The sequence below is a fragment of the Tamandua tetradactyla genome, chromosome 15 (genome assembly GCF_023851605.1).
Source record: "Tamandua tetradactyla isolate mTamTet1 chromosome 15, mTamTet1.pri, whole genome shotgun sequence".
Taxonomy (NCBI): domain Eukaryota; kingdom Metazoa; phylum Chordata; class Mammalia; order Pilosa; family Myrmecophagidae; genus Tamandua; species Tamandua tetradactyla.
In genome coordinates this window covers 85306026-85333862 of record NC_135341.1, presented here as the reverse complement: position 1 = coordinate 85333862, position 27837 = coordinate 85306026, and the positions used below count along the sequence as shown (strand labels likewise).

The following is a 27837-nucleotide window of genomic DNA, read 5'->3' as shown; positions in this document are numbered from 1 at the left end:
CCCACCGTGTAGAAAACTCTCCCCCACACATAAGCACTTAATAAATACGTGTGGATTCACGTAGGCACTTTGTGTACTAAGAGGAAGAAATGCTGATTTAAACAACCAACTTTCTGAATCATAACCTGGGTCATAACTTTTTCATATTCAAAAATCAGAAAAAGAAACCAAACAAGGCAAAATAAAATGTATAATTTCAGATAACAACACTACCCTGCTTACTTAAATCATGAGCAAACCAAATGACGTTTGAGTGCCTCAAATCTATTATCTAAAATAATGATACATGCTAATGTGGTACTCACAAATTAGTCAAAAGAAACAGTGAAGGAAAAGCCCATATGTTTTAGGGTAAGGATGAAAACATAAGCATAACTTAAATGTCAGCTTTGTACTACGAATTAGTACAGTTTCCTCTATCATAACAGTTAGCAGCGTTAAAGCAATGAAACCCCAGTTCTACAGAAATGGAAAATTCCAAAGTTACAATTTACCTAGAAGTAGCAGAGCAGAAAGAACGGCCATCTCTCAGTATCTTCCTGAACTGCAATGTCTCCAAGAGTGAAGAGCCCAGATGCAGCTAAGGCTAATTTACCCTGCAAAATTTTCCTTAAAAAGTATGGCTGAGAATTGGCTCTCTTAAAACTGAAGGTACTTTCAGAGGAGTTATATAAGCAAAACACACAGGGCTATTCAGTGACGTGGAAACCAGCTCATGCGAGAGAAACGCAGCAAACACAAGTAACCCACATTCATGTCTTAGGACTTGTCAGCTTCTCAGGATAAAAATCAGGTGGGTTGTAACATACTACGTCTCTAAACGAAGGACAGAAAAATTTTATGAGAAGTTATAAACAATTCGACCACTGAGAGTCCTGACGTACTTTCTGGAGAGGATTCCTATTTTAAAGTTCATTAACCATCTGGAGCATTGATCTTTTTATGCCCACCCATATCCTTGACCTCTTTTCCTACTCCAAAAGGATAAAAGGAGTATCCTTTATTCTCATTACTATTATAAATAGCCTGTCATATGCTCCAGTGTGTCCACGGGGATATGTCAGAAGTGGCAGTGAATCCGGGACACTTTCTCAAGGCCATCTCTCTCCAATCCACCTACTCCAAATGCCATGTCTTCCCTTATGTTCCTCGGCACTCTCAGAGCCTCCCACTCACTAAGGCACCTGCTGTTCTTTCCATCACTCAAACTGTGACAAAACACCAGCTCCTCACAGAGCCACCCCGGGCTGGGGTGGGTGCAGCCCTCGTCTCCCAGCCGTCAGGGTGTGGTGTGGACGGAAGGAAGGCCAGCTATGGCAGGAATGCAGCTGCCAGCAGCCCATGGGAGCTTTCCGGGCTTCAAGCAGCCAGTGCGGGCAGACCAGGGTGCCAGGGTCAGCCTGCCTTTTGGAGCAGGCATGGATTCACTCCTCCACTCAACAAGCACAAAACACCTACTGTGTGCTCGGCAGCACTGGTTCCTGGGGTAGAGGGGTAGGACATGTGGTCCTTGCCCTCAAAGAGCAGACAGTCTTGGGGTACACAGGTGGTTCAGTGGTAGAATGCACGCCTTCCACGCGGGGGACCTGGGTTCGATTCCCGGACCATGCACACCCTGGGAATTTTTTTTTCAAAAAAAAGAGAGCAGATAGTCTCATAGGGCAAAGATGCACGAACTAAAAATTAGATGATGCGTGATCCGTGCCAGGAGGCGAGCAGGTGCAGGCCTCCTGGGAGCACACCGAGAAGCTCTGACCCTGGAGCAGGTCGTGGAATGTTTCCGGGAGGAGAAAAGGCAAGGGGCGGGGGCCAGACGGGGGACGAAGAGGGCGCTCCATGCAGAGGACCTGGCACATGCGCCCAGGTGGGTGACACCAAGCAGCTGGCACGGCAAGGGCAGAGCTCAAGGCAAGACAGCCGCTCCTGAGAAGGCAGAGGGGCTGCCACAACTCCGTGGGCCAGCACAGAGCGGACACTGGAATTGAGTCTGTGTGTGAGGACTTAGGGGACAGCTATGGGGTAAAGGGCTTGGGATACAGCTGGAGCCCCGGGCACCAGGGCAGGGAAAAGTGTAGGAGGACAAGGCCGTGAATTGGCTTCCTCACCTGTGGCTCCTATCTGGCCACACCTGGGAGCAATTTCCCATCCCCAGCCCCTATGGCCCGAGTGGCCAAGTATGGTACCAGGTGACCAAATCCCCCACCTTACTGGACGGCTACAGGCCAGCAGCTGACCGCCTGAAAGATGGGCATCCAACCCTCAAGCAACCAAGCTGCTGGCCAAGCAGCTCCGGCCCTGGGCCGTCCAGCCCTCAGGGTCACCACACTGGGAATCTGGACGAAGAGTCCTGGGCATAGCCAGGTAGTTTGGGAATCTATGCAGAAGGCAAAAAATGCGGCATGAGGCCTAATGGGTGCTTTTATTCTCCACGGCCAAAGGCGCAACCCCAGGACACTTAGCAGCTTGGGATTCCCACCCGCGAGCACCCACTGTCTGCACCAGTGAAGAAAAGACGCGGTTGTTCTAAACTCATCATCCATTAAAAACCAACCATGGCTTTGGGAACTGCTTGTCTGAGGCCCAGGAGGGCTCTCTATCTCAGGGACCCCTCCCGCCGGCCTCCCTGGTCCGGCCACGCTCCCTCATACTCACAGAACTGCAGGCTCAGGCTCAGGAAGGCCAGCAGCGCGGCCAGCGCCAGCAGCAGCAGGAAGCGGTTGCGGAAAAGCATTATTATTTGCTCTTCATGGTTCCAATCAGGAACATGCCCTGTGAAGCAAGCAGAGGCGGTCAACAGGCGCTCAGAGGGGGAAACTGAGTTTGTCCACGGAAAATAATCCCACGAGCACAGTGTACTGGGCAGGGAAGCGTGGATCCCTAGGCAGCGAGCCAGAGCACTCTCTGATTAGCCTTTGCCCCCCAAAAAGCCCACCTGAGAATGCACCCTTCAAATAACAGAGAGCAGACGCGTTCCTGAGTGCTCCACAAATCTGACATCGCATGGGAATGAGATATTTTGCAGACGTGGCCTTTGCCAAGAGAAAACGTAAAGGAGGTTGTTTGAGCACTCACAATGTGCCAGAGAAGAAGGTATTTACATGGATCAGCTTGTACCCACCCTGCTAGGACCCCCAATTCTCAATCTTTAAGCTTTTCTGATAAAAGCTCTCGCCTGATGGCCTTGGTCTCCCAACTTCTGTCCCTCCAGCAGTGCCGCCAGGGCCAGGCGTGCGCACGGGGAGATCTGCTCCTGCAGCCATCCTCCCGTCCAGGACCCCGGGACCCCTTTTGGCCACACCCCGTCTTCCTGCAGTCCCGCCCGCCCCTGCCCCTGCCTCTGCCTCCCCATGCCTTCTGCAGAAAGAGAAGGGTCCCCACGGGTTTGACCCCATCCGTCTTGGAGTCCAAGTTTATTTCCTGGTTCTCACCTGGGCTTTTGAATAGAACTTGAAAACCACAATCTCTTCAGAGCAGGATCTGAAACTGCAGGAAGACTCTAAGAGTCTAACCTGTTTTTAGCAGCACAATCCTCCCCCCCTTGAAGTATAATCTCCTTCCACGCCTTGGCAGACAAAATCAGATAAAAGAACAGGCGCTGGAGTGAGCGTTACACAATTCTGTGAATATATTAAAGGCCACTGAACTGTATGCTTGGAGTGAATCATATGGTTTATGAATTGTAGCTCAATAAAGTTGCTAAAAAAACAAGTCCATCTGCTGGGAATGAGAAGGGGCCAGCACCCCGGAGCCCCCGCATCCTACCCCCGGCCACGGGGAACTGTGGGACCTTCTCCCAGGAGGGGGCATCTGCCAGGAGACTGAGAACCACCCTCTTGCACCCCTGGGCTGAGCCTCCCCATCCCCAGGGCCCAAGCTGAGCGGCAGCCCTCCTGGGCCCCCGCCCCACCTGTGGCAGGTACCCAAAGCCTCTCCAGCAACCCCGCACGTCTGGCTGAGGCACCATCCTGACCGCTCCCTCCCGTGACAACGCTTGGGATTCCAGAGGCTTTCTGCATCTGAAATGCATGGTGCTGAAAAGGACGTGCACAGACCCGAAGGCAGCGCTCCAGAGCCTGTGCATGGCACGGGGCCCGGGCTTCCTCCTGAGCAACCTAGAGGGGCCCCCCCACGGGGCTGGTGCACCCCGGCCAGGGCCTCGAGGCCAGGGGCTCTCAGCCGGCAGCCTCCGGACCTCCTTGCGGCCCACTCCCTCCACCCTCGGCCTGGGGGCCAGGGGGCGTCCTCGGCTCCCCTGTTGCTGCCGTGGAAACCCAAGGGAAACCACCCAAGACAATCAAAGCCTCATCTCCTAGCCGGTGTCCCCAGGGGATGAGCGCAAGGCAAGTCCTCAGGCACCCTACACCAGTGTGCCCTCTGGGGGCAGGGGCAACCCCCGCCCCCCGGAGGTGGGATTGGGCAGGGCAGTCTTTCCTTGTAAGGCACCGAGTCCCAGGTGGGGCTGCAGATCAGCCTGGGGCAGTGGCCACCCAGGAGAGGTCCAGGCCGGTTCCATCCCTTTGCTCAGGCTTCTGCTTCCTAAGCGTGTACCACTCGCGCCCTGCACCCCCGCCCTCGGGCCCCGCACCCCAGCCCTCGGCCTTGCAGGCAGGTGCGGGGCCTCAGACGCGGGCGAGAAAACAGAAACTCAAGGTGCCAGGATACAAGATGAGAATGCTGGGCCTCTAATGTTCTTTATGGCTTAGGGTTGCTGTCACACACGCGCGCGCGCACACACACATATATACACACACACACACACTAGCCGCAACACAACAAGTTAACTCTTTTCCGACCCTAGAAGACAGCTGGCAGCCCCCGGCTAAGTAGACCAGGGCTCCAGAGGCCTGTCGCACCTCAGTCCTTCCTGTGGGATTTAGTATGCTTTATCGCTGACCTTCCCAAAGGTGATGCTTCTAGCTTGGGAGGGTAGGTGGGACGTGTGGCGGAGAGATTATGAAGGGGGCAGAAGGTTCAGCGCAAACCCCCCTCTTTTCGGGGGCATTTATTTAAAAGTAACTACACTGGCACTTTTCGTAAAGTCTTCCCCACCTCCTGGTGCCCCACCACTGTCTTCTGAGGCTGATGTGGATCTGGAAGTTCTCCTTCTTTACACGGACACTTCCAGAGCTCCTGCCTGGAATGGGCTTTGGGTCTCCTGTCGCTACTGCCCAAAGACGCTTTCTGAGCAGCCCAGGGTGCAGAGAGAGGAACGCGGTGCAGAGAGAAGAACGCGGTGCAGAGAGAGGGCCGCGGTGCAGAGAGGAATGCGGTGCAGAGAGAGGGCTGCGGTGCAGAGAGAGGGCCGCGGTGGAGAGAGAGGAGCGCGGTGCAGAGAGGGCCGCGGTGCGGAGAGAGGAACGCGGTGCAGAGAGAGGAACGCGGTGCAGAGAGAGGAGCGCGGTGCAGAGAGGGCCACAGCACGCTTGGTCAGACGTGGTCTGGCCCCTGAGGAGCTCCGGGCCTTTGCCCAACCTACTCAACTCCTCCAGGGCCCAGTGTCTTCAGCTGTAAATTGACAAATGAATCAGGATGTATCAAGACCAAATTAAATGAGAGAATATACACATCCCCAGCACTCAAAAAGTAAGTGGTTGTTACTAGCTTTATTATCTACTCATCTCTTATCAGTTCATTTTTTCAATCTGTCTGGATTTTAATTATGCTTTTATGCATTTATTTTTAATGTCTTTATTGTGAAATATAACATAAATACAAAAAAGCAATGAATTTCCAAGTACACTGTAACAAGTATTATAGAACTTACAGAACAGATTCCAGAGTTTGGTGTGGGTTACAGGTCCACAATTTTCCTTCTAGCTGCTCTAAGACACTGGACACTAAAAGAAATATCAATATAGTGATTCGGCAGTCATACTCATTTGTTAAATCCTATCTTCTCTGTTATAACTCCTCCTTCTCCTTTGTTTCTTCTCTCAATCTTAGGGTATGATTAGGGCTGTGCCAATTCCATGTTGAAAGGGGGTGTTGACAATACGGGATGGGGTGGAACTAGTTGATGTTCTGGAGAGGCTGGCCCCTCTGGGTTTCAGGACTTATTTGGCCTAGGAACCACCATCTGGAGGTTCTAGGTTTCAGGAAAGTAAACTTAGCGTGTGAAACTTTTGTAGAATCCCAGATAGAGCCCTCGGTGTTCTTTAGGGTTAACAGGAGTGATGTTGGTTGGGTTTAGGAAACCGTGGCAATTAGCACTATGTAACTGAAGCTTGCATACGAGTAGCCTCACTGATACCTCATTTGGTTACACTTCTTTCTCCCCTTTTGGTCAGGAAGGTGTTGTTGATCCTACAGTGCCAGGGCCAGGCTTGCCCCTGGGAGCCATGCCCATGCAGCGGGAGGGCAACGATTTCACTTGCAGAGTTGGGCTTAGAGAGACTGAGGCCACATCTGAGCAACAACAGAGGTCCTCCAGAAGTAACTCCTAGACATGACTATATGTAGGCTAAGTTTCTCTGCTACATAAATAAGCTTCACAAGAGCAGACCTCAAGATCAAGGGCTTGGCCTGTTGACTTGGGAGTCCCAAGTTTGAAATGTTTAAAAGAGTATCAGGGGGTTCCCAGGTGAGAAAGTTTAATAGTTCCACATTTTTTCTCCAGTCCCTTAGGAGATTTTGCCAATATTTTTTTTTTTTTTTTTGCTCTGTTGTTGTTTTATTAAAGTTTATGCAAAGTGACGAACCATTACTTTGTTAATAAAAAAGGGAAAGTTTTCTGATGTTCTGGTTTTTCACAGTCTCTAATTTGAAACAAGAATTCAACTAAAAAGTGATTTCAGAAGTTGGTTATGGTGGTATCCCAAGAATGGTCTTTTTTTTTTTATTTTTTTTTTATTTTTTTTTTATTAACGGAAAGAAAAAAAAAAGAAATTAACACAACATTTAGAAATCATACCATTCTACATATGCACTCAGTAATTCTTAACATCATCACATAGATGCATGATCATTGTTTCTTAGTACATTTGCATCAGTTTAGAGGAACTAGCAACACAACAGAAAAAGATATAAAATGTTAATATAAAGAAAAGAAATAAAAGTAGTAGTAATAGTAAAAAACAACAACTAACAAACCAACAAGCAAACAAAAACAAAAAAAACCCTATAGCTCAGATGCAGCTTCATTCAGTATTTTAACATGATTACTTTACAATTAGGTATTATTGTGCTGTCCATTTTTGAGTTTTTGTATCTAGTCCTGTTGCACAGTCTGTATCCCTTCAGCTTCAATTACCCATTGTCTTACCCTGTTTCTAACTCCTGCTGAACTCTGTTACCAATGACATATTTCAAGTTTATTCTCGAATGTCCGTTCACATCAGTGGGACCATACAGTATTTGTCCTTTAGTTTTTGGCTGGATTCACTCAGCATAATATTCTCTAGGTCCATCCATGTTATTACATGGTTCATAAGTTTATCTTGTCTTAAAGCTGCATAATATTCCATCGTATGTATATACCACAGTTTGTTTAGCCACTCTTCTGTTGATGGAGATTTTGGCTGTTTCCATCTCTTTGCAATTGTAAATAATGCTGCTATAAACATTGGTGTGCAAATGTCCGTTTGTGTCTTTGCCCTTAAGTCCTTTGAGTAGATACCTAGCAATGGTATTGCTGGGTCGTATGGCAATTCTATATTCAGCTTTTTGAGGAACCGCCAAACTGCCTTCCACAGTGGTTGCACCCTTTGACATTCCCACCAACAGTGGATAAGTGTGCCTCTTTCTCCGCATCCTCTCCAGCACTTGTCATTTTCTGTTTTGTTGATAATGGCCATTCTGGTGGGTGTGAGATGATATCTCATTGTGGTTTTGATTTGCATTTCTCTAATGGCCAGGGACATTGAGCATCTCTTCATGTGCCTCTTGGCCGTCCGTATTTCTTCTTCTGGTAGGTGTCTGTTTAAGTCTTTTTCCCATTTTGTAATTGGGTTGGCTGTCTTTTTGTTGTTGAGTTGAATAATCTCTTTATAAATTCTGGATACTAGACCTTTATCTGATATGTCATTTCCAAATATTGTCTCCCATTGTGTAGGCTGTCTTTCTACTTTCTTGATGAAGTTCTCTGATGCACAAAAGTGTTTAATTTTGAGGAGTTCCCATTTATTTATTTCCTTCTTCAGTGTTCTTGCTTTAGGTTTAAGGTCCATAAAACCACCTCCAGTTGTAAGATCCATAAGATATCTTCCAACCTTTTCCTCTATCTGTTTTATGGTCTTAGACCTAATGTTTAGATCTTTGATCCATTTTGAGTTAACTTTTGTATAGGGTGTGAGAGATGGGTCTTTTTTCATTCTTTTGCATATGGATATCCAGTTCTCTAGGCACCATTTATTGAAGAGACTGCTCTGTCCCAGGTGAGTTGGCTTGACTGCCTTATCAAAGATCAAATGTCCATAGATGAGAGGGTCTATATCTGAGCACTCTATTCGATTCCATTGGTCGATATATCTATCTTTATGCCAATACCATGCTGTTTTGACCACTGTGGCTTCATAATATGCCTTAAAGTCAGGTAGCGCGAGACCTCCAGCTTCGTTTTTTTTCCTCAAAATGTTTTTAGCAATTCGGGGCACCCTGTCCTTCCAGATAAATTTGCTTATTGGTTTTTCTATTTCTGAAAAATAAGTTGTTGGGATTTTGATTGGTATTGCATTGAATCTGTAAATCAATTTAGGTGAATTTTCTGGCACTCCGCCTATTATTGATTTCCAACTTCATTCCTTTATGATCTGAGAAAGTGTTGTGTATGATTTCAATCTTTTTAAATTTGTTGAGACTTGCTTTGTGACCCAGCATATGGTCTATCTTTGAGAATGATCCATGAGCACTTGAAAAAAAGGTGTATCCTGCTGTTGTGGGATGTAATGTCCTATAAATGTCTGTTAAGTCAAGTTCATTTATAGTAATATTCAGGTTCTCTATTTCTTTATTGATCCTCTGTGTAGATGTTCTGTCCATTGATGAGAGTGGTGAATTGAAGTCTCCAACTATTATGGTATATATGTCTATTTCCCTCTTCATTGTTTGCAGTATATTCCTCACGTATTTTGGGGCATTCTGGTTCGGTGCATAAATATTTATGATTGTTATGTCTTCTTGCTTAATTGTTCCTTTTAATAGTATATAGTGTCCTTCTTTGTCTCTTTTAACTGTTTTACATTTGAAGTCTAATTTGTTGGATATTAGTATAGCTACTCCTGCTCTTTTCTGGTTGTTGTTTGCATGAAATATCTTTTCCCAACCTTTCACTTTCAACCTATATTTATCTTTGGGTCTAAGATGTGTTTCCTGTAGACAGCATATAGAAGGATCCTGTTTTTTAATCCATTCTGCCAGTCTATGTCTTTTAATTGGGGAATTCAGTCCATTGACATTTAGAGTTATTACTGTTTGGATAATATTTTCCTCTACCATTTTGCCTTTTGTATTATATATATCATATCTGACTTTCCTTCTTTCTACACTTTTCTCCATGTCTCTCTCTTCTGTCTTTTTGTATCTGACTCTAGTGCTTCCTTTAGTATTTCTTGCAGAGCTGGTCTCTTGGTCACAAATTCTCTTAGTGACTTTTTGTCTGAGAATGTTTTAATTTCTCCCTCATTTTTGAAGGACAATTTTGCTGGATATAGGAGTCTTGGCTGGCAGTTTTTCTCTTTTAGTAACTTAAATATATCATCCCACTGTCTTCTAGCTTCCATGGTTTCTGCTGAGAAATCTACACATAGTCTTATTGGGTTTCCCTTGTATGTGACGGATTGTTTTTCTCTCGCTGCCTTCAAGATCCTCTCTTTCTCTTTGACCTCTGACATTCTAACTAGTAAGTGTCTTGGGGAACGCCTATTTGTGTCTAATCTCTTTGGGGTGCGCTGCACTTCTTGGATCTGTAATTTTAGGTCTTTCATAAGAGTTGGGAAATTTTCAGTGATAATTTCTTCCATTAGTTTTTCTCCTCCTTTTCCCTTCTCTTCTCCTTCTGGGATACCCACTACACGTATATTTGTACGGTTCACATTGTCCTTGAGTTCCCTGATACCTTGTTCAAATTTTTCCATTCTTTTCCGGATAGTTTCTGTTTCTTTTTGGAATTCAGATGTTTCATCCTCCAAATCACTAATTCTATCTTCTGTTTCTTTAAATCTGTCATTGTAGGTATCCATTGTTTTTTCCATCTTTTCTACTTTATCTTTCACTTCCATAAGTTCTGTGATTTGTTTTTTCAGTTTTTCTATTTCTTCTTTATGTTCAGCCCATGTCTTCTTCATGTCCTCCCTCAATTTATCGATTTCATTTTTGAAGAGGTTTTCCATTTCTGTTCGTATATTCAGCATTAGTTGTTTCAGCTCCTGTATCTCATTTGAACTATTGGTTTCTTCGTTTGACTGGGCCATATGTTCAATTTTCTGAGCGTGATCCGTTATCTTCTGCTGGCGTCTGGGCATTTAGTCAGATTTCCCCGGGTGTTCGGCCCCACAGCTTGAAAGATTTTTCTGCGCAATCTCTGGGTTCTGTTCTTCCTATCCTGCCCAGTAGGTGGCGCTCGTGGCACACGCCTGTCTGTGGGTTCCACCAGCGAAAGTTGCTGTGGGTCCCTCAACTCTGGAAAACTCTCGCCGTAGGGGAGGTTCGGCAACCGAAGCGTCTTGGAAGAATGCCAGCCGGCCCAGGGTTCCAAACGCGGGGAGGGTCGCCGGCCGTCGCAGCACAGGAGAGCGTCCGGCCAAATTAGCCAGTCGGCCCGGGGCACCAAGCGTGGCAGGAGGGCGCCAGCTGTCGCAGCCCGGGAGAGTACACTGTTCCCAGCCGACGGGGGAGTCACGTGTTTGGAAGGGATCCCCCGGTCACTGTTCTCCGCAGTCTGGGGATTTCCGACCCAACTATCTCAGTTGTTCCGGGGGGCCTCGTGTGGTGGGGGCACCAGCCGCCGCGGCCTAAGGGGACCGCCTGTCCAATTCTACCAGCTGGCCCAGGAAGGTGGAAGGGAGGGACTCCGGTCGCTTGCCGTCCCACCCAGGAAAGCCCGTGCCCCTTGGTGATCTCACCGGAGCTGGTTCTCCCAGATAGTCAGCCGTTCCAGGATGGGGTACGCTGTCCCTTTGATCTCCCTCGTGGTTCCGGGAGCTGCTCTGTATTATCTCCACTCCCCCAGTAGCTGTTCTGGAGGAGGAAAGGTGAGGGCGGCAAGGCTGTCGAGGCTGGTGGCGGAGGAGCACGGTGAAGGCGGGGGAAGAGGGCACCGTGGTGGTTGGAGAGCAGCCGGAGCAGGAGGGGGAAGAGAGGGGAGAAGGAGGTCGGGCGGCTCGGCTGCTGCGGGGCTTGGGCGCTGCGCGGCGTGCCGGCGGAGAAAGAGAGGGGAGGAGGAGGTCGGGCGGCTCGGCTGCTGCGGGGCTTGGGCGCCGCGCGGCGGGCCGGCGGAGAAAGAGAGGGGAGGAGGAGGTCGGGCGGCTCAGCTGCTGCGGGGCTTGGGTGCCGCGCGGCGGGCCGGCGGAGAAAGAGAGGGGAGGAGGAGATCGGGCGGCTCGGCTGCTGCGGGGCTTGGGCGCCGCGCGGCGGGCCGGCGGAGCGCCAATATTTTTTAATTGCCTGCCCAACATACTCTGGGATGTATCCAGGTATTACTTATCAGTTTATTTTGCTGCTTCTTCCCTCCTTCCTGGGAATTAAGGTTTAGAATGGAATTTCTCAACCCGTTTGTTCATTCTCAGGATATGTGAGTACAGGAGGTTCTCATCCACAGCCTTCCTTCTGCAGCTCCAGTTGGAGTCTTGTCTCAGGCCATTCCAAGACATTCCCAGCCTCACTCTCCAGGTCTGAGAAGATGCCATGCTGTCCCTGGGAAATCACCCATCCTGATTTCTGAACCTGAGTGGTGCCTCTTGCTTTTTGAGACCCCTCTCTGTGTGCTGATAAAGTAGAATAAATCCGATCAGGAATGACTGAGATAATGAAAGTACTCTGAAACCCAGGAGGCACCCAGCCCGTGAGCCACAACCTGCTCCCAGCTTCCTGCGGGGGTTGCCACCACACAGCTGGCAAGTGAGGCCACTGGACCTGCCGAGTACGTTTCCTGTGGTTGATCATATATTGCTTTATCATACAGAGATGAACCACAGCACGTTTCAGAGCTGGCATCCGCTCGGCCCTACCTGGACACAATGGCTACTCGTGGGGCTAAACCTCAGGGTCTATGGCATAGTGGACTCCTCGGCCCCACAGTGTGTTTTGTCAAAGCACCTGTCCAGTAAAGCATGGAGGGTTTGTGGCAGGACTGGCCCCCTAGTTTATCCATGCCCTTCTATGTCTTTGGCCTTGTGTGCTCTCCTCCTGCATGGGCTCTGAGCTTACCCAAGGGGTATTCTTGGGCCAATGGGACAAAAGTGAATGTGTTGTAAGCAGAGGCCTGACAAGGGCTTAGGCACTGGGACTTGTCCTCCTGACGACTTTCGGAACTATGTGAAGAAGCCTGGGCCAGCTGCTGGAAGACGAAAGAGCTGCGGAGCTGAGCTGAGCTGAGCCGAGCTGAGCCGAGCTGTCCCCGCTGAGGCTAAGCAGCCAACCTGCCGATCCCCACCCCTGTGAGCGAGGCCATCCCACATCAGCCGGGCCACCAGTAGACAGATGTCCATACAGTGACCCGCAGACAATTCACAGAGTCAATGCAAGTGTAATGGCTTCTGCTGAAAGCTATTCAATTTGGGGTGTTTGATACAAAGCAAAAAAGCAAGCTGACGCAAGAGAGAGGAAATGTCTTGCACGTTTATCAGAAAATTCTAAGCCAGGGTCAAGTTCTCCTCCTCGGTGGGCACCAAAGGCAAAGCTCCATCTTGTCTATGCTTGACAAGATGTACCTGAGTACTGAGTGCTTTTTGGGAAGGGGCTATATTTAGCCAGGTTAAAAATACTGAGAAGTGTTGGGTTTACCCAGATGGCTGAGAGCGTGTGGTGGCCTCACTGCTGTGTCCAGGCTCCTGACATCTCTGCTTATCGATGACTTCCCATGTGACAACACGCGCCTCGGCCTGGGAACATCCATGGCTTCCCCTGGCCGCTGTCCGGCCTCTGAAGCCGGGTTTCCCTCCTCTGACTCTCCCTTGGAGTCGGCGGCGTCCCCCGCACGTGGTGTGACCGTGGCCCTAGGGGTGGGCACAGAGCCTGGGGTGAGGGGACACGGAGCCCAGGGCAAACACGCGCCTTCCTCTGAAGCCTATTTTACTAGACAAATTTGGAGTTAAAGGTCATGCTTTGGCTTTGGTTAAAACATGGCAAAATAACGACGTTAGAATCAAAAGTGCACACGGACCGAAACGGTCTGTGTTTGCAGCTAGACTAAGGCCCCACAGTGTGTGTGTGTGTGTGTGTGTGTGTGTGTGTGTGCGTGTGTGTGTGTCCACTGTGGGAATTTCTTCACTGGCAACACACTGAGTGGACAAGGCGTAGAGGAGACCTGTGGTACCGAGAAGGATGGGGCTCCAGGGACCTGAAGTCCATGTTCAGTTCCCAGCTCCTGCAGGTCCTTCTTGTGCTGCTTCCTGAGAGCTGACCCATTCACCAGGGACTGGGGATAAAAGTGTGAAGGAGCAGAGCGGCTGTGGGGGGTTGATGTCGCTATCAAGCTGAGCCCCGGCAGAGTCAGGGTGCCTGTGCCGAGCTCCCCCAGGCTGGAGAGTCGCACAGCGGCCCCGGCGCCTCCCCACCCCACCCCCCACCCCGAGCCAACACCTGCCTTCTCCCCTGAGCAGCTGTGTCTGCCGCACGCTGTGGTTCCTCTTCCAAAGCCCGGCCCTGGCCTGTCCCTCCCCATGGGCCGCTCCCCACGGCCAGGTGCGTGGCTGTGCACGGTGGGGCCCCTGGGGCTGGCCCAGCAGCGCCGCCTCCGCCTGGGTCCACCCGCCTGGAACACCGTCTCAGCCTCTGCTGGGCCTGATCCCAATTTCTCAGAAGCTCCCCAGCTGGGAGGCTCATGCAGCTTCTCAGGAAATCGCACCCTCCTGGGACGCCCCCTTTCTGCATGACCCCCACTCCCCGACGTCCCCTCACAGGGGCTCGGCTCACATCCCTGGGGTCTCCTGCAGCTCCTGAAATGTGAGCAGCTGCAGAAAGCCTGGGCCTGAGCAGACACCCTGTAGCTCACCCACTCGCAGCCCAGAAAACAGAATCCACGGGAAGACGCACCACTGTGCTGGTGGGGGGCTGGGTGTACGGTCCACAGCGCCCAGCTCCCACCCCTTCCGAGCCCCGGCAGCTCGCATCCCATCGCCGTCCACAGAAAAGACGCTCTTGGCTACCACGGCTTCAGGCCCATATCCAGTCCCTTGAAACGCTTCTGTGGAAACTTCTGTTATATGCTCCAGATGAACAGTCATCAGAGGTCTCCTGTGCAGGCCCTCAGACCCAGAGTTCAAAACCTACACAGCAAAAATAGCTCAACCCCAGAACTAGAATTGCTACTCTGAAATCCTAATGAAACCAGCAAGAAACAAAACCAAAAAGCCCCTGTTAACTTAATTCAGTCTTAGAACCAATCTGAGCAGTGAAAAAAGATTTTAGAGTATAATTTTTTAAAAATGTACTAGTGCCCATTATGTTATAATAAATACTATTTCTGAATTAAGAGGAAAAAGGAACAGATTGAAAGCATTTTTACAAGCTCCGCTTCTACCACCAGAGATTTCCAAATCCCAAGCCCTGACCTGTTTTTACCTTGTTAAGAGCTGGAAATGTTACGTCTAATGACAAACTCTGGTCTCAGGACCCCTTCAAAGAGTTCAGAATCAGAGTATTAAGCATGACCACGAATGCATGAAAGAAAACGTGCATTTAATTATCTTTTATTTATGCGGTAAAATCCCATTACCAGGAATAGAGAGATGGTATTTGAAGAGAATGGCTTAGATGTATTCTATACTTTGATATTTTTGGTTCTGATCATTTTGGCCTAAGTAATTACAGTATTACAATTAAAAAAAAATCCTCAAGTCTGTAATTGTGAACTAAATTTGAAACAAGCAAGGGTAAATGCCACCTTGTAGCAGCCCTCCCTTTCCAAGGTTACCTCAAAGGGGAGTTTAATTGCAAAAGCAAAGATGCTTGGCTAAGAACAAACCAACCTTGAAGAGTGAGGCGTGACAGATGGGTTCCAGCACCTCCTGGAAACCCCAGGAGCAGAATGGGTACCGTGGAGGCTGCGGGGTCGCAGCAGCTGTTCACTTCCCAGGGTCTCCGGGCAATGTGCAGACTCAGTTCTGAAGATGGGCTGAATCCACTTCATTCATTCAGTCCATTCAAAATGGTGCATCTCCCAAGGGCCAATATGCCAGGCACGTCCTAAAAGTAAAGACTCGGGATGAGTGACTCTCAGACTCCACCGTCTTGAAGCATGCAGTTGAAATGCACTCAAGTATTTACAGGAAAAATGACAGGAGATCTAGGACTAGCTGCAAAACATTCCAGGGAGAAAAAAAAGAAGGCTGAGAGGGAATCAATGAAACAAGATTGGTGAGATGTTAATTATTGTCGAAACTGGGTGGTAGATCCTTGAGGGTTCATTATATGATCTTTTCTTTGTACGTCTATTAAATGTTTTGTAAAAAATTTTGCAAGGTTGTAAAAGTTTGGGAGGGAAAAAAGGGAAGCTCAGAGTTTGGTGAGTGAAGTAGTGAGTCAACAGAGCCTTAGGTCATAGGAGACCAGGGAGGGGAAGGGAAGGGAGGAGAGGGGTGGCTGCCCAGTCTGGGAGAGGGCTGGGCACGTTTCCTGGTGGTGAGGCTGGAGCACAATCCTGAATTGCACCTCAGTGGCGCGTTTGTGGTTGTGTCTGAGGGAAACAGAAGGAACCAAAGTGACTGCATGAAATAAGACTGTTCAGTAAGTGTGTGTGTGTGTGTGTGTGTGTGTGTGTGTGTGTGTGTGTGTGTGTGTGTGTGTGTGTGTTGGGGGGATCACAGGAGAAGGAGCAGGAAAAGCAAGGTCAGCTAGTCCAGGCACCACACTTCTGGTGAGCCCGGAGAAAGCCAGAGTGCTGTGCCAGGGAACGCAGGCTGCCCGCAGAGCCCAGGGCGTGCCGGGAGCCTTTCCTGCCCTGAATCTGTTCCTGAATTCTGCCACTCGGAGGAAGGTGGGCTGCAAGCGTCTCCTCCCTCTACCCAGCTACCCATTGGCCCAGGGAGTCCCACCATCAAGGAGCCCAGACAACGCACCCACTGACGAGCCCACCCCTGCTCAAAGCTGACTCATCTCCAGACGGGAGCGGGAGGAGGCTCCAGGGTCCATGTCTCTGAGTGGTGCCAGCTTGAGGGACAGACCACTGCATGGACTGCCTCTCATTTCCAGGGCCAGGCTCCAGCTCTGCCCTCCTTTGGGGACACTGGACAGGAAGTCGACCTACAGACCACCCTGCCCTCTCAGCAGGCAGCAGCTCCCTAAAGGATGCTTAACTCCCAAGGGATGTGCCTCCCTTGAACACTTTGCATTTGACCATAACTAGTACTCCCGGGGCACTCTCTCACCCAGGCTCTCCCTTCCTGTCACCTGTCCAGGGTCAGGGGGAGGAGGGGGGTGGAACCCCTGGTGCTGTCACTCCCAGATGTCACCTGTCTGGGGTCAGGTGGAGGTGGGGGGTGGAACCCCTAGTGCTGTCACTCCCAGATGTCACCTGTCTGGGGTCAGGTGGAGGTGGGGGGTGGAACCCCTGGTGCTGTCACTCCCAGATGTCACCTGTCTGGGGTCAGGGGCAGGTGGCGGGGACCGGGCCAGCGCTGACATCGCGGCAGGCCCACTGCCCTGCTGCCCTGTGCTCTGCTCTGGGGCCCGTGGTAATCCACCACTCCCCACAAATCCCACCTCCTTTCCCAGTACTCCCCACAACAGGCAGTTAAGATGCTGGGGTCAGGGCTCGGCTGGTTTGGGTCTGGACCCCTCCTTACACCTTACCGAGCCTCAGTTTACTCATCTATGCATGAGGACAGTCACAGGGCCCACCTCACAGGCTGTGGGAGGGTTACGTGAGCTGCCCATGCAAGGCACATGCACGGGCTTGGCTGCTAGGATGCTAGCAGGGCTTCCACGCATGGTTCCAGCACCCCCCCCCCGCCACGTGACGGGCTCCCCCTGCTTCCTCCCTGGGTTTGCTTTCCCTCCCCAGCTCTAGAAATCGGTGCCCCCCCAACCATCCAGACAAAGTCACATTTGAGGAGGTTTTAACTACCACCTGCTTCAGGTCCCTGGACTGGCCTGAGAGAGGCCAGGCCAGGTGAGGAGCCCGGCTCTCAGGGCTCACACCCTCCTTCATCAGCACGGGGGAGCCGGCGCTCTGCCCGTGCCCCGTCCTGCCTCTCCACTGTAGCACACGCACCGCACGCAGACACTTGAGGACCCTCCTTCCTCGCATGGACAGGAGCCTCTGGGTGTTAGCTGGCACATGGCCATCCGCCCAGGGCAATGCTTCCCAGACTCCCTTGCAACCAGCTGGGGTCATGTGATCATGGCCAAGGACCTGCGACTGGAGGTCCAGGTAAAAGGGGGCTGCTGCCCTCCCTGCCCTCCCTTCTCCCCTCCCCGTGCTCTGAAACATGGAGGGTGGTAGGTCAGCTTTCACGATGCAGGTGGAGAAAACATCCCAGGAGATGGCAGAGGACAACTACGGGTGGCCCCATGGAGCGAAGCTGTCCATCTCCTTGGGCGCCGACCAGCTTTCTGGGGGAGAGAAAAACCGACCTCACATCTTCTAAGCCATTGTTATCTGGCTCTGTTAAAGCAGCCAAACTGGTCTCCTTGCTAGAACTCACCACGTGGCGCCAAAGAACCGTGTCCCCTCCGCAGGAGCTCACCTCTGTGGGGTGTGGTGGACTTCCCCGCACGCTCGTGGGGAATCGCATTAGGGGGAAAGTCTCAGCGCTGACCCGGCTGACCGGGCCCTGAATGGCTGGACGTCACTCTTGGATATGACACAAAGGAGACAGGGTCGTGGTAGCCTTTTTTCTTCCAGAACTTTATTGTTTGTTTTATCTTAGATTAATTTGTTTTATCTTAGATTAATCCAGGCATCCAGGAAGATGCCCTGGCTGCAGATGACAGAAAACATCACTCGAGGCGACTGCCCAACGCCCTCACATCACAGGACAGGGGCAGGGCAGCAGCTCCAGGGCTGCTGAATTCAGAGACTCAAAGGCGCCATCCGGGAGTCGGGTTCTCGCACCTCTGTCCCTGGCCCGGGCTGGCTCCCCTCGGGGTCCAGATGGTGGGCACACCCCCAGCATCCCGTCCGCACTTGGCAGCGCGCAGGGGCCGAAGGGGCGGTCCTGCCCGTCTCCACCGAACTGAGGAAGCCCCTCCCAGCGCCCCCCGCAGACGTCCCCGCGCATGCGCCCACACACGCACCCATCACGGGGCCGGGCATGGACCACAACCACTGGGTGAAACCCATGGAGAACGGCCTCCCGGCAGGGGCCCACGCAGAGGCGAGGAGAGAGGCCCAGGCACCATCAGGGCGCAAGGGATGTCTGCAAAAACCTGCAGCTGGAGGCTTGGTGACACGCACAGGGATGCTACAGATTCATTCTCAAATGCCACCATCGGACGACGCTCCCGGCACTTTTCAGATCTTGCAACCAAAGCACATACAATCATAATTATATGTTTAAAAACATCAGTGCTGGTTTGCTCAGGTCTTTCTCATTCAGCAGTGACAAACGACGGCACAGCTGCCTTCAGCCTACGCTGTATGCGTCCGCCAACGAGACCTTTTATTCCACGTTTTAGGTTTTCAGCTAGGCATCATGAATCATTTAGCTACTCTTTCTCTCCAACAAGGATTTGAAGCAAATAATCTGAAGGTTTAGTATTTTTAGATCCCTGAAATATTAACGTGTTGTGTTTTGTTTTTGGCCTCATTTAGTGAACTACACATTCCTAACACACTCTCCGTGGAGGTTTTTTCCAACTCTACAAAGGATAAATTTGTCATGGCAGCTGATCTTTTCTCAAGGCCAGAACAGACTGAAATAACTAATTCATCAAGCCAAGGTTTTCACATTTATTTTTTCTGACATTTGGAAGAAGTCTGTGTTCCATCCAACTTCACCGCTTTGCTGTTTCGTAAGTGTTTGAAGTAGCTACATCTGAAATTGGCATTCTGATTTTAGAATGTTAAGAGCAACTATAAGTACCCCAACAAAAAAAAAAAAAAAGGGAGAAGAAGCACTTGGCATGATTTACTCCCCGCAAAACCAGTTAAAATATATAGCTGATTCCTTTTATTTTATTTTGCAAGCAAACTGTGTCAATTAAAATTTTCTTAAAATGTCAAGGAAAGCACAAAAAGAACTAAACAGGCAGGGCTGTAAGATGGGAAATGCAAGTGGAGCACAATGAAGGTTTAAGTGGTAAAAAGTCAAAAGGGAACAGAGGGACCTGAGAATCACAGACTGCCAAGGCCACGTGGAGATTCTGACACGTGCATTTCGGTGTCAACAACACTCTGCCCAAACTCTGCCCCGGAGGGCAGCACGAGAGGGGGGGTGCAGGGGAGGGGGTTGCCCAGTACACACTGCAGAACAGGCACCTTGCCCAGGGGGACTGGGCGCTTTGGCAAACCCTGTGCTCACCGTGCGTCCCACAACAGGGTCATGTGGGGGGCGTGGGGAGCAGCGGGGACGCTGTCAGATGGATACCGCTGCCTGTGCTGGCGGGCAGGAACTCCACGCCCTTAAAATATGCTTTAGAAAACAGCTGTGCCTTGGGGGGAAGTCGGCCTCGGTACAGAGCGAGCCCTTCTGGTGGGGATGAGGTCATGCTCAGGAGCCACCTTCCCAGGGCCAGGGGAGGGTCTGTCGTGGGAGCCCTGCAGAGCTGAGATCCAAGGATTCTCTGACCAGATCCCAAGTGAGCCCCAGAAGCTTTTCTTTGTGGTCTCTTTGCACTTCAAAGTGACAGGCAGAACAAAAACACAGCTAAGGACTCTGTCACAAGCATCACAGACATTTAGTTCGGGAAGGAACCTGACCTGCTATCCAGTGCCAGCTCCTTTCCATCAGAGGAACAAAACTGGTTCCACCTCCTAACTGCTGACTCAGTTTAGGTTAAGGTTGTCATGAAACCGCAGGCCTCAGTGCTATGGTACCTAGTGAGAAATCTGCAGGAAGAAACTACTGACACAAGTGCTTTTGAGAATGCAAAGCCCCGGGGCAGCTAGGACGCCTGTTTACACATGGGTGCAAACGTGAGTTAGATAGGAAAGCACTGCGCTGTATTAACATCCTAAAATTGCTTCTACATTGAGTTTCTACACATGTCTACTACAAAGGGCAAAGAGCTATCCTGTAATACTTGGACATTTGTTTAAATGGTCATCTTCCAAGGTCTCCTGAGGTATTATCTGTGCACATTAGAGGAAAGCACAGTGGTGAGACTGTGGTCGTAGATGCTGATAGCTGAGTTGCCGGCGGTAATCTCTGCTGGTGACAGAAAGTTGACTCTGCTCAGGGACCTTGTCATAAGTGACCACAGACTTCACATCCTGATCTCGCTATGAGTGATTCGATCAGGGTATACATTGATGCTTCCTCTCCTTAAGCTAGCAGTATATCTCAAAGTCTTCTTTTGTAAGAAAAATAAATAATTCTAACAGTTTAATTTTAAAATATAATGCAAGTGTATTTGCTCTTATTAAAGATCATTCTGCATTTCTTAAAAAAACAAAAACAAAGGTAAAGCATACTTGTACTTATATAAAATAATAACAGTAATAATACAGACTGTTACTCCTCTCAGGGAGGATCATCCTGTATGATCCTCCTGGCAGGTGGCCACCCAAACCATGCTGCTCTGGTGATGAAGACGCGAACCTGCCCACGGCCGACACGGCCCCCCAGTGCAGCCTCTGAGCGCTCACAGGGGCCCCGCCCGGCCATCTCCGAGCCCCACCGGGGAGCTCTTCTCTGGAGGAACTTCGGATGTGGGCCCACGCTTGGCTCCCTGCACAGCCCACCTGCTGGGCAGGTGCCCGGGATGTGAGCCCACCCACCAACCCACCCGAAATAACCTGAGATGGAGAAAACTGTGCCTCTCTGGAGCGGCCTGAGGCAGGCACGGGAGGGGCGATCCCAAGGCGCATGCTGGGCCCATAACGCACTGGACTGTCCCCTCGGGAGGACTCTGCTGAGCTGAGCTGGGGGGTGGGCTTGAGGTCCAGGATAAGTGCTCAGGAGAGCACAGCACAAGGGGGTGGTGGCCTTAAAGCACACCCACGAGTTCTCTGCCCCATCTCCCACCAAAAGGGGCTTCCAGGTCCCCTGGGCAGGCCTCTGGGGATCACCTTGATGAGTAGAATGAAAGGGAAGTGCCACTGCACACCTCCAGAAAAGCCCACAGATACGCTGCCCGGCTCACGCTTGGGACACCTGCTTTGGAGCCTGGAGCTGCCAGCAAGAAGCCAGGCTACCTTGAAGCTACCACATGGGAGAGACCACGGGAGAGGCAACAAGGTCAGGGGTGCCCGAGAAGCCCCTCTGTCTTGGGCCCCAGCTGTTTAAGTCTTCCCAGCCCAGGCGTCCAACAGGTGAGGGAAGGGCCTTTGCATGAGGCCAGGCCAGCCACGGGCCCGGCTTAGCCAGGTGGGAGCCCTGAGCGAGTGTCCCGAGCCGAGCCCTGTCACCCTCCACCATGGCAGATCCTGTAGAATGATGGCTGTCCTAAGCCACCACGTTCGGGGAAGATTGGAAAGCAACAGTGAGGTCCCCGAGGCTGGGAATTACCAGTCCTGCTCACTGCTTCTGTACCCCAGTGCCAAGACAGTGCCCGGCCCGCAGCAGGCCCCAGCCAGTCCGTGCTGAACCAATGCATGAACGAAGAGACGAGCAAAAGGAGAAGAGGCTGGCTGCCGCCTCCGGACTCAGCTCTCTCCGCCTCCCCCGAGCCGGCCCTGCCTGCTGCCCACCTCCTTCCCCGCCAGCTCAGAGGCCTTTCCCAGGGACAAGGCCTGCCCTCGCCCCGACCTGCCCCCGCCCCGACGGGCCAGGCATCCTCTCTGACACTGCGAAGTCGCCCACTCTTCTCCTTCAGGACATCTGTCAGGAACACGCCGGCATAAGCGTGCGTCAGTGGAGAGGCTCCCGGCTGGCTGGCTGCTCTGCCGATGGTCCGTGAGCCACGGGGATGGGGCTTGTCTGCTCATGGGGGTCCCCAGGGTCGGCGCAGCCTGCTGCAGGGCCTGCCAGCACGTTTCTGAGAGTGGGCAGTGGACAGCCACCCCATATTAGAAGATGCCCATTCTGAGATCTCATTAACACTGGCTGGAGTCAACCCTGCTGCCAGCTGAGCCCTAACCAGCCCTCCAGGCCCCTCACTTCCAGTCCCTTCACCCCAGGCCCCCCTTACCTCCAGGTCCCTCACCTCCAGGCCATCCTCACCTCCAGGCCCCTCACCTCCAGTGCCCTCACCTCCAGGCCATCCTCACCTCCAGTGCCCTCACCTCCAGGCCCCTCACCTCCAGGCCATCCTTACCTCCAGGCCACCCTCACCTCCAGTGCCCTCACCTGCAGGCCACCCTCACCTCCAGGCCACCCTCACCTCCAGTGCCCTCACCTCCAGGCCCCTCACCTCTAGGCCACCCTCACCTCCAGTGCCCTCACCTCCAGGCCCCTCACTTCTAGTCTCTTCACCCCAGGCCCCCCTTACCTCCAAGCCCCTCACCTCCAGGCCACCCTCATCTCCAGGCCCCTCACCTCCAGGCCCCTCACCTCCAGGCCATCCTCACCTCCAGGCCTCTCACCTCCAGTGCCCTCACCTCCAGGCCACCCTCACCTCCAGGCCACCCTCACCTCCAGTGCCCTCACCTCCAGGCCCCTCACTTCCAGTCCCTTCACCCCAGGCCCCCCTTACCTCCAAGCCCCTCAACTCCAGGCCACCCTCATCTCCAGGCCCCTCACCTCCAGGCCCCTCACCTCCAGGCCACCCTCACCTCCAGGCCCCTCTTACCTCCAGGCCCCTCACCTCCAAGCCCCTCACCTCCAAGTCACCCTCACCTGCAGGCCCCCCTCACCTCCAGGCCCCTCACCTCCAGGCCACCCTCACCTCCAGGCCTCTCTTACCTCCAGGCCTCTCACCTCCAAGCCCCTCACCTCCAGGCCACCCTCACCTCACAGACCCCAGCAAGGCCAGGAGGCCGGGGGTGGGGGGGCTGCCCGGGCTTTCACAGCGGCCAGCGTACAGAAGACCCCAAGGCCAGCTCTTCTGACCCGTCGGTTCTACCCCACTGCTGTGACCCCGCACTGCCTCGCAGACACTTCCACCAATGTAACATGCTCTGAAACTTCAACCAAACAACAAGCAAAGCTGTGCGCTTTCCACGGGAGCAGATGAAACAGGCCGAGTGTCCTAACATTTGACATCTATTACACATACATATGCAACTGATGTTGTAGATTAATACAATGCCCACATGTAATCAGAGCTCAGGTGATATTTTAGGCCCCTCCTTGCCAAATACCCAATGGATGAGCCCTTGAGAAAACATCTAATTCAGATTTTAATTTGGTTCCTGTTCACTGGACAGTCCCTGTGTCAACTCTTTGCAGGGGAGGCTGCACTCTACTCCCCTTTCTTTTTTATTACTCATCATTCCCAGGGTCTTAGGAGATTCAGGACATAAATAAAGTAAATTAAGGACCATGCGAAGTGACTGGAAATAGTTCAGGACAGTAACCCTGAACAAGTGAGTTCTGAAGACAATGCAGTGATCAGGAAAAATGTCCCTGACCTAACGTGAAGGGAAATAAGGCCATGGAACCATGTGCTCACATACTGCACAAATCTGCATTTTTAAAAATGTGTCTAGGTCTATGCTTGGAAAAGTAGGATGGAGAGAAATGCAAATTTAAAAATGAGATGCCATTTGCCAAACTTCAAACCCGAAAAAAAAATAAAAAAGATTACTCATTTCCAGTGAACACTATGTTTAGGAGGATGAATTCTTTCATACACTGTTGGGGGAAAGCTTAACTGGAACAGAATTCATGAGGCACAACTGGCGGTCGCCATTCCAACAATAAAAGTACATTTGCTTTGCCCCAAAAATTCTTCTGCTGGGAATATATCCTAGAAAACTGCTCATTTGTGTACAAAGCAGCATCAGGAGTAATTATCAAAATCTGACAGCAACCCAAATGCCCACCATAGAAACACGGGTGGAAAATCACATCTGTCTATACCACGGGCCATGATTCTGCCTTTAAAGAGACGAGGCAGAGACCCTGCCCAGCCACAACAGGGGAGGAGACACACAGGGCTATCGTCCACAGATGCACTGGACAACCAGGAAGAACAGGCAGAAACGTCTTTCTCAAAGCTCCAGAGAACAGTAAAAAGACTGCAGTCTTGATGCCAAATCAAGAAAAAAGCAACGTAAAAGCGGGAAGATTTCTTGCCACCCTGGCCCATCCCCCCATGGCTCGCACGGTGCCAGCCCCTGCTCCGCGTCCGGGTCCCAGGTGCTGCGCCCGCAGGGTCGGGTGCCCTCTGCACACGCAGAGCAGGCATGCCCGGCCCCATCTGCCTGGGGGCGGCCGGAGGGACTCGCTGTCCCAGAACTTGCCTGGAGCTCCTCTGCAGAGTGCTGCGGGAGAGCAGGCAAGTGGCTGCTGGGGCAAGGGGTTGACGGGTGTAGGACATAGAGGGCAGTGCCCAGGGCCCCGAGGAAACTGACGCATCGGAAGGAGGGAACATTCAGAACTGAGTACACGGCGGACCCCTAGGGTACGCGCCAAGGCAAGACGCATGCGCAGAAAGGGCCAGGGCCGTGGCTGAACGTACGGCAGGAGACACTGCGAGGGGCGCTCGCTCACAGCTCAGTCTGCAAGGAGCGCTGGGAATGGTGTCGCTTTTTCTTGCCCCTTCTCCTCCTCCTCCTTCATTTTTTTTTTTTTGGTGTGTGTGTTGTTGTTGTTGTTGTTATTAGCTTCTGGCATTTAAGGAAAGTTCTGACATAACCGTAGCTGAATATAAGAACAGAAGGCTCTGAGTCTAAATTCCAGCAATAACACATCATTAAAATATCAAAATGTGGGCAGTGAAATGGAGGCTCAGTGGGAATATTCTCGCCTGCCATGCTGGAGACCTGGGTTCATTTCCCGGAGCCTGCCCATGCCAAGAAAAATCGAAATGTCCAGATTTCAACAAATTATAAAACATACAAAGAAACAGAAAGTGACAGGACAGGCCAAGGAGAAAACCAAAGCGTTAGAAACCATCGATGAGGAGGATGCACAAGACTTTTAAGCTACAAAACAAGGTCACTAGATTAGTCATTCAGTTATTGTTACAAAGCAAAGCATCAAGGCATCTAGACTACCATTCAGTGAGTTATAGCAGTTACAAGTATTTGCCTTTTGTAGCCAACATATCAGAAGTTAATAAATACCTAGGCAAAACTCGGTAAGCTATAATTATTTTTGTTAATTCTTGGCTACAACAGTAATAGATATTAAAATGTCCTTAGAGGGATTCAGCAGTGATTGGAGCTGGCAGAAGAAAGAATCAGTGAACTTGAAGATAAGACAATTGAAATAATTCAGTCTCAGGAGCAGAAGAAAGAATGAAGAAAAGTGATGAGAGCCTGTGGAACCAGTGGACACCACCAGACACACCAATGCACATATCTGGGAAGTCCCCGGAGGAGAAGAGAGAGAGAAAGGGGCAGAGAGAAGATTCAAAGAAACAATGCCTGAAAACATCCCAAATTCAACAAAAGACACAAATATACACATCCAAGACGTTCAACAACTCCAAACAGAATAAACCCAAATAGACCGATTCTGTGGCATATTATAATCAAACTGCCAAAGGCCGATGAAAGAGAGAATTCTGAGAGCCACAGCAGAGAAGCAGCCTGTCATGTACAAGGCGCCTCGATAAGATCAACTGCACGAAGGCAGGGTGGTGACATACTTAAAGTGCCAAAAACAAAAAGCTGTCAACCAAGAACTCTCATCTGGTAAGACTGTCTTTCAAAATGAGGAAGAGACTTAGACATTCCCAGATAAACAAAAGCTGGGGGAGTTTGTCACCACTGACCAGTCCTACAAGTGATGCTAAATAGAGTTCATCGAGTTGAAAGAAAAGGACACCAGACAACAGATTGAAGGCACATGACAAAATAAAGATCTCTGGTAAGGGGAACACTGGGGGAGATATAAATGCCATTACTACTGTATCTTTGTTTTTCACCTCCTACAGGATCTAAAAGGCAAATGCATTAAATGTCATGACACTCACTGGTTTTAGACTCACGATATGTTACCAGGTAATTTGTGACAAGAGCTCCCCAGCTGAGGGGATATAGGGGTACAGGAATACAGTTTGTGCATATTAATGGAGTTAAGTTGGTATCAAAGAAAACGAGATTTTCATATCTAGACTGTTAAACTTAAGCCCCATGGTAACTACAAAGAAAATACTGGAGAATGTGCACGCTCACAGAGACAGACTGTGTGGGAGAGGCTGCCAGCGTGGGGTCAGGGGCCGCGGGGAGTTAGTGTCCAGCCAGCCCAGGGTTTCTGTTGGGGAGACGGGAAAGTTTTAGCAACGGGAGGTGGTGAGGGTGACAAAGTGGAGGAGATTAATTTCCTGAATGGTGTCGTTGTGGGCGGCTGAAATGGGAATCTTATGTTGGATATATGTTCCCACAATAAAAAAGAAAGAGCAACTAGGGAGAAATGACAATTAGATGCAATAAGTGATTCTGAATAGGATCTAACAAGGGAGAAAAAAGGCACAAGGGGACATTATTGGGACACATCAAAACCGGAACACAGATTGTAAGCGTCTATCAATGCTAAATTTCTCGAACTTGATAAATGTACTTACGGTGGTTACGAAAGTGAGTACCCTTTTTCTTAGGAAATGTGCATGACAGTATTCAGTGTTCCAGGAGCATAATGCATACAACCTATACTCAAGTGTTCAGAAAAATGCATGTATAAATAGAGGAGACAGACAGACGGATAGATGGATGGATAGATAGAATGATACAGAAATGTGGCAAAATGTTAAAATTGGTGGATCTGGTATCTGGGGGGATGGGGTTTGGGGGCAGTTCTCTGTATGGGGTGTGCATTATTTTTGTAACTGCCCTGATAAGTTTGAAAGTATTTCAAAATATAAAGTTGAAAATTTTTAAAAAAGAAGCAGCAAAGATGGACTTAGTGGGGACATGCACAAAGCTCCAAGAAATACTGCCAAGTTAAAAACAAAGGAGAGAAACCAAGTAGTAGCATAACAGATACAGTATAGTCTCACTTGGACAAAACCCACATTGCATATCTTGAAATGCATACATAAATTTTCAGAGCACATGGAAGCTTACAGAAAAAGGTACAGAAGACCCCAAATTAACAATGGGCATCTCTTGGGTGGTGAGGGAGGGACTTTTCAATATTTACTCCAATATTTCATTAATGCTTTGTTCTTACAATGTGTTATATACAATCAAAAATATTAGTAATAGCACAGAAAAATGTTATATCATTAAATCAAAAAAGCAAGCTACACACAGTATGTGCAATTTGATATCAATTATGGAGAAGATATGTTGTAAGACTGGACTCAGAGGTTGGAAACCAGAGAGGGGGGTGGGGCAGGACTTACTATTGTGCAGTCTTTAAAAATGCACACTTAGTGATTTTTTTAAATGAATAAAATCAGCGAAAAAAGAAAAACACTGGAAAGAAAATATGGCCTAAATATTATGAGTGGTCACGGCTGGGATTTCAAGTAATATTTATTTTCTTTAAAGCAAATAAGAAGGAAGGTTGGCTTATAACTCTAAAAGGT

General features: G+C 50.3%; 1 protein-coding gene across 3 annotated transcripts in view; it reads right to left on the bottom strand.

Moving 5' to 3' along the window:
• PXYLP1 (2-phosphoxylose phosphatase 1) overlaps positions 1 to 27837 on the bottom strand; it is a 92448-nt gene that overhangs the window by 51637 nt on the left and 12974 nt on the right. For 2 of the 3 annotated variants that reach the window (XM_077130265.1, XM_077130266.1), the window contains exons 2-3: positions 15123 to 15339; positions 2653 to 2769 (exon numbers count right to left, since the gene is read on the bottom strand). In XM_077130265.1, the coding sequence (XP_076986380.1) occupies positions 2653 to 2731 (79 nt within the window). In that variant the 5' untranslated portion in view covers positions 2732 to 2769; positions 15123 to 15339. Of the gene's footprint in view, positions 1 to 494; positions 1626 to 2652; positions 2770 to 15122; positions 15340 to 27837 lie in introns of those variants that run through there. The other variant, XM_077130268.1, reaches the window with a different exon arrangement.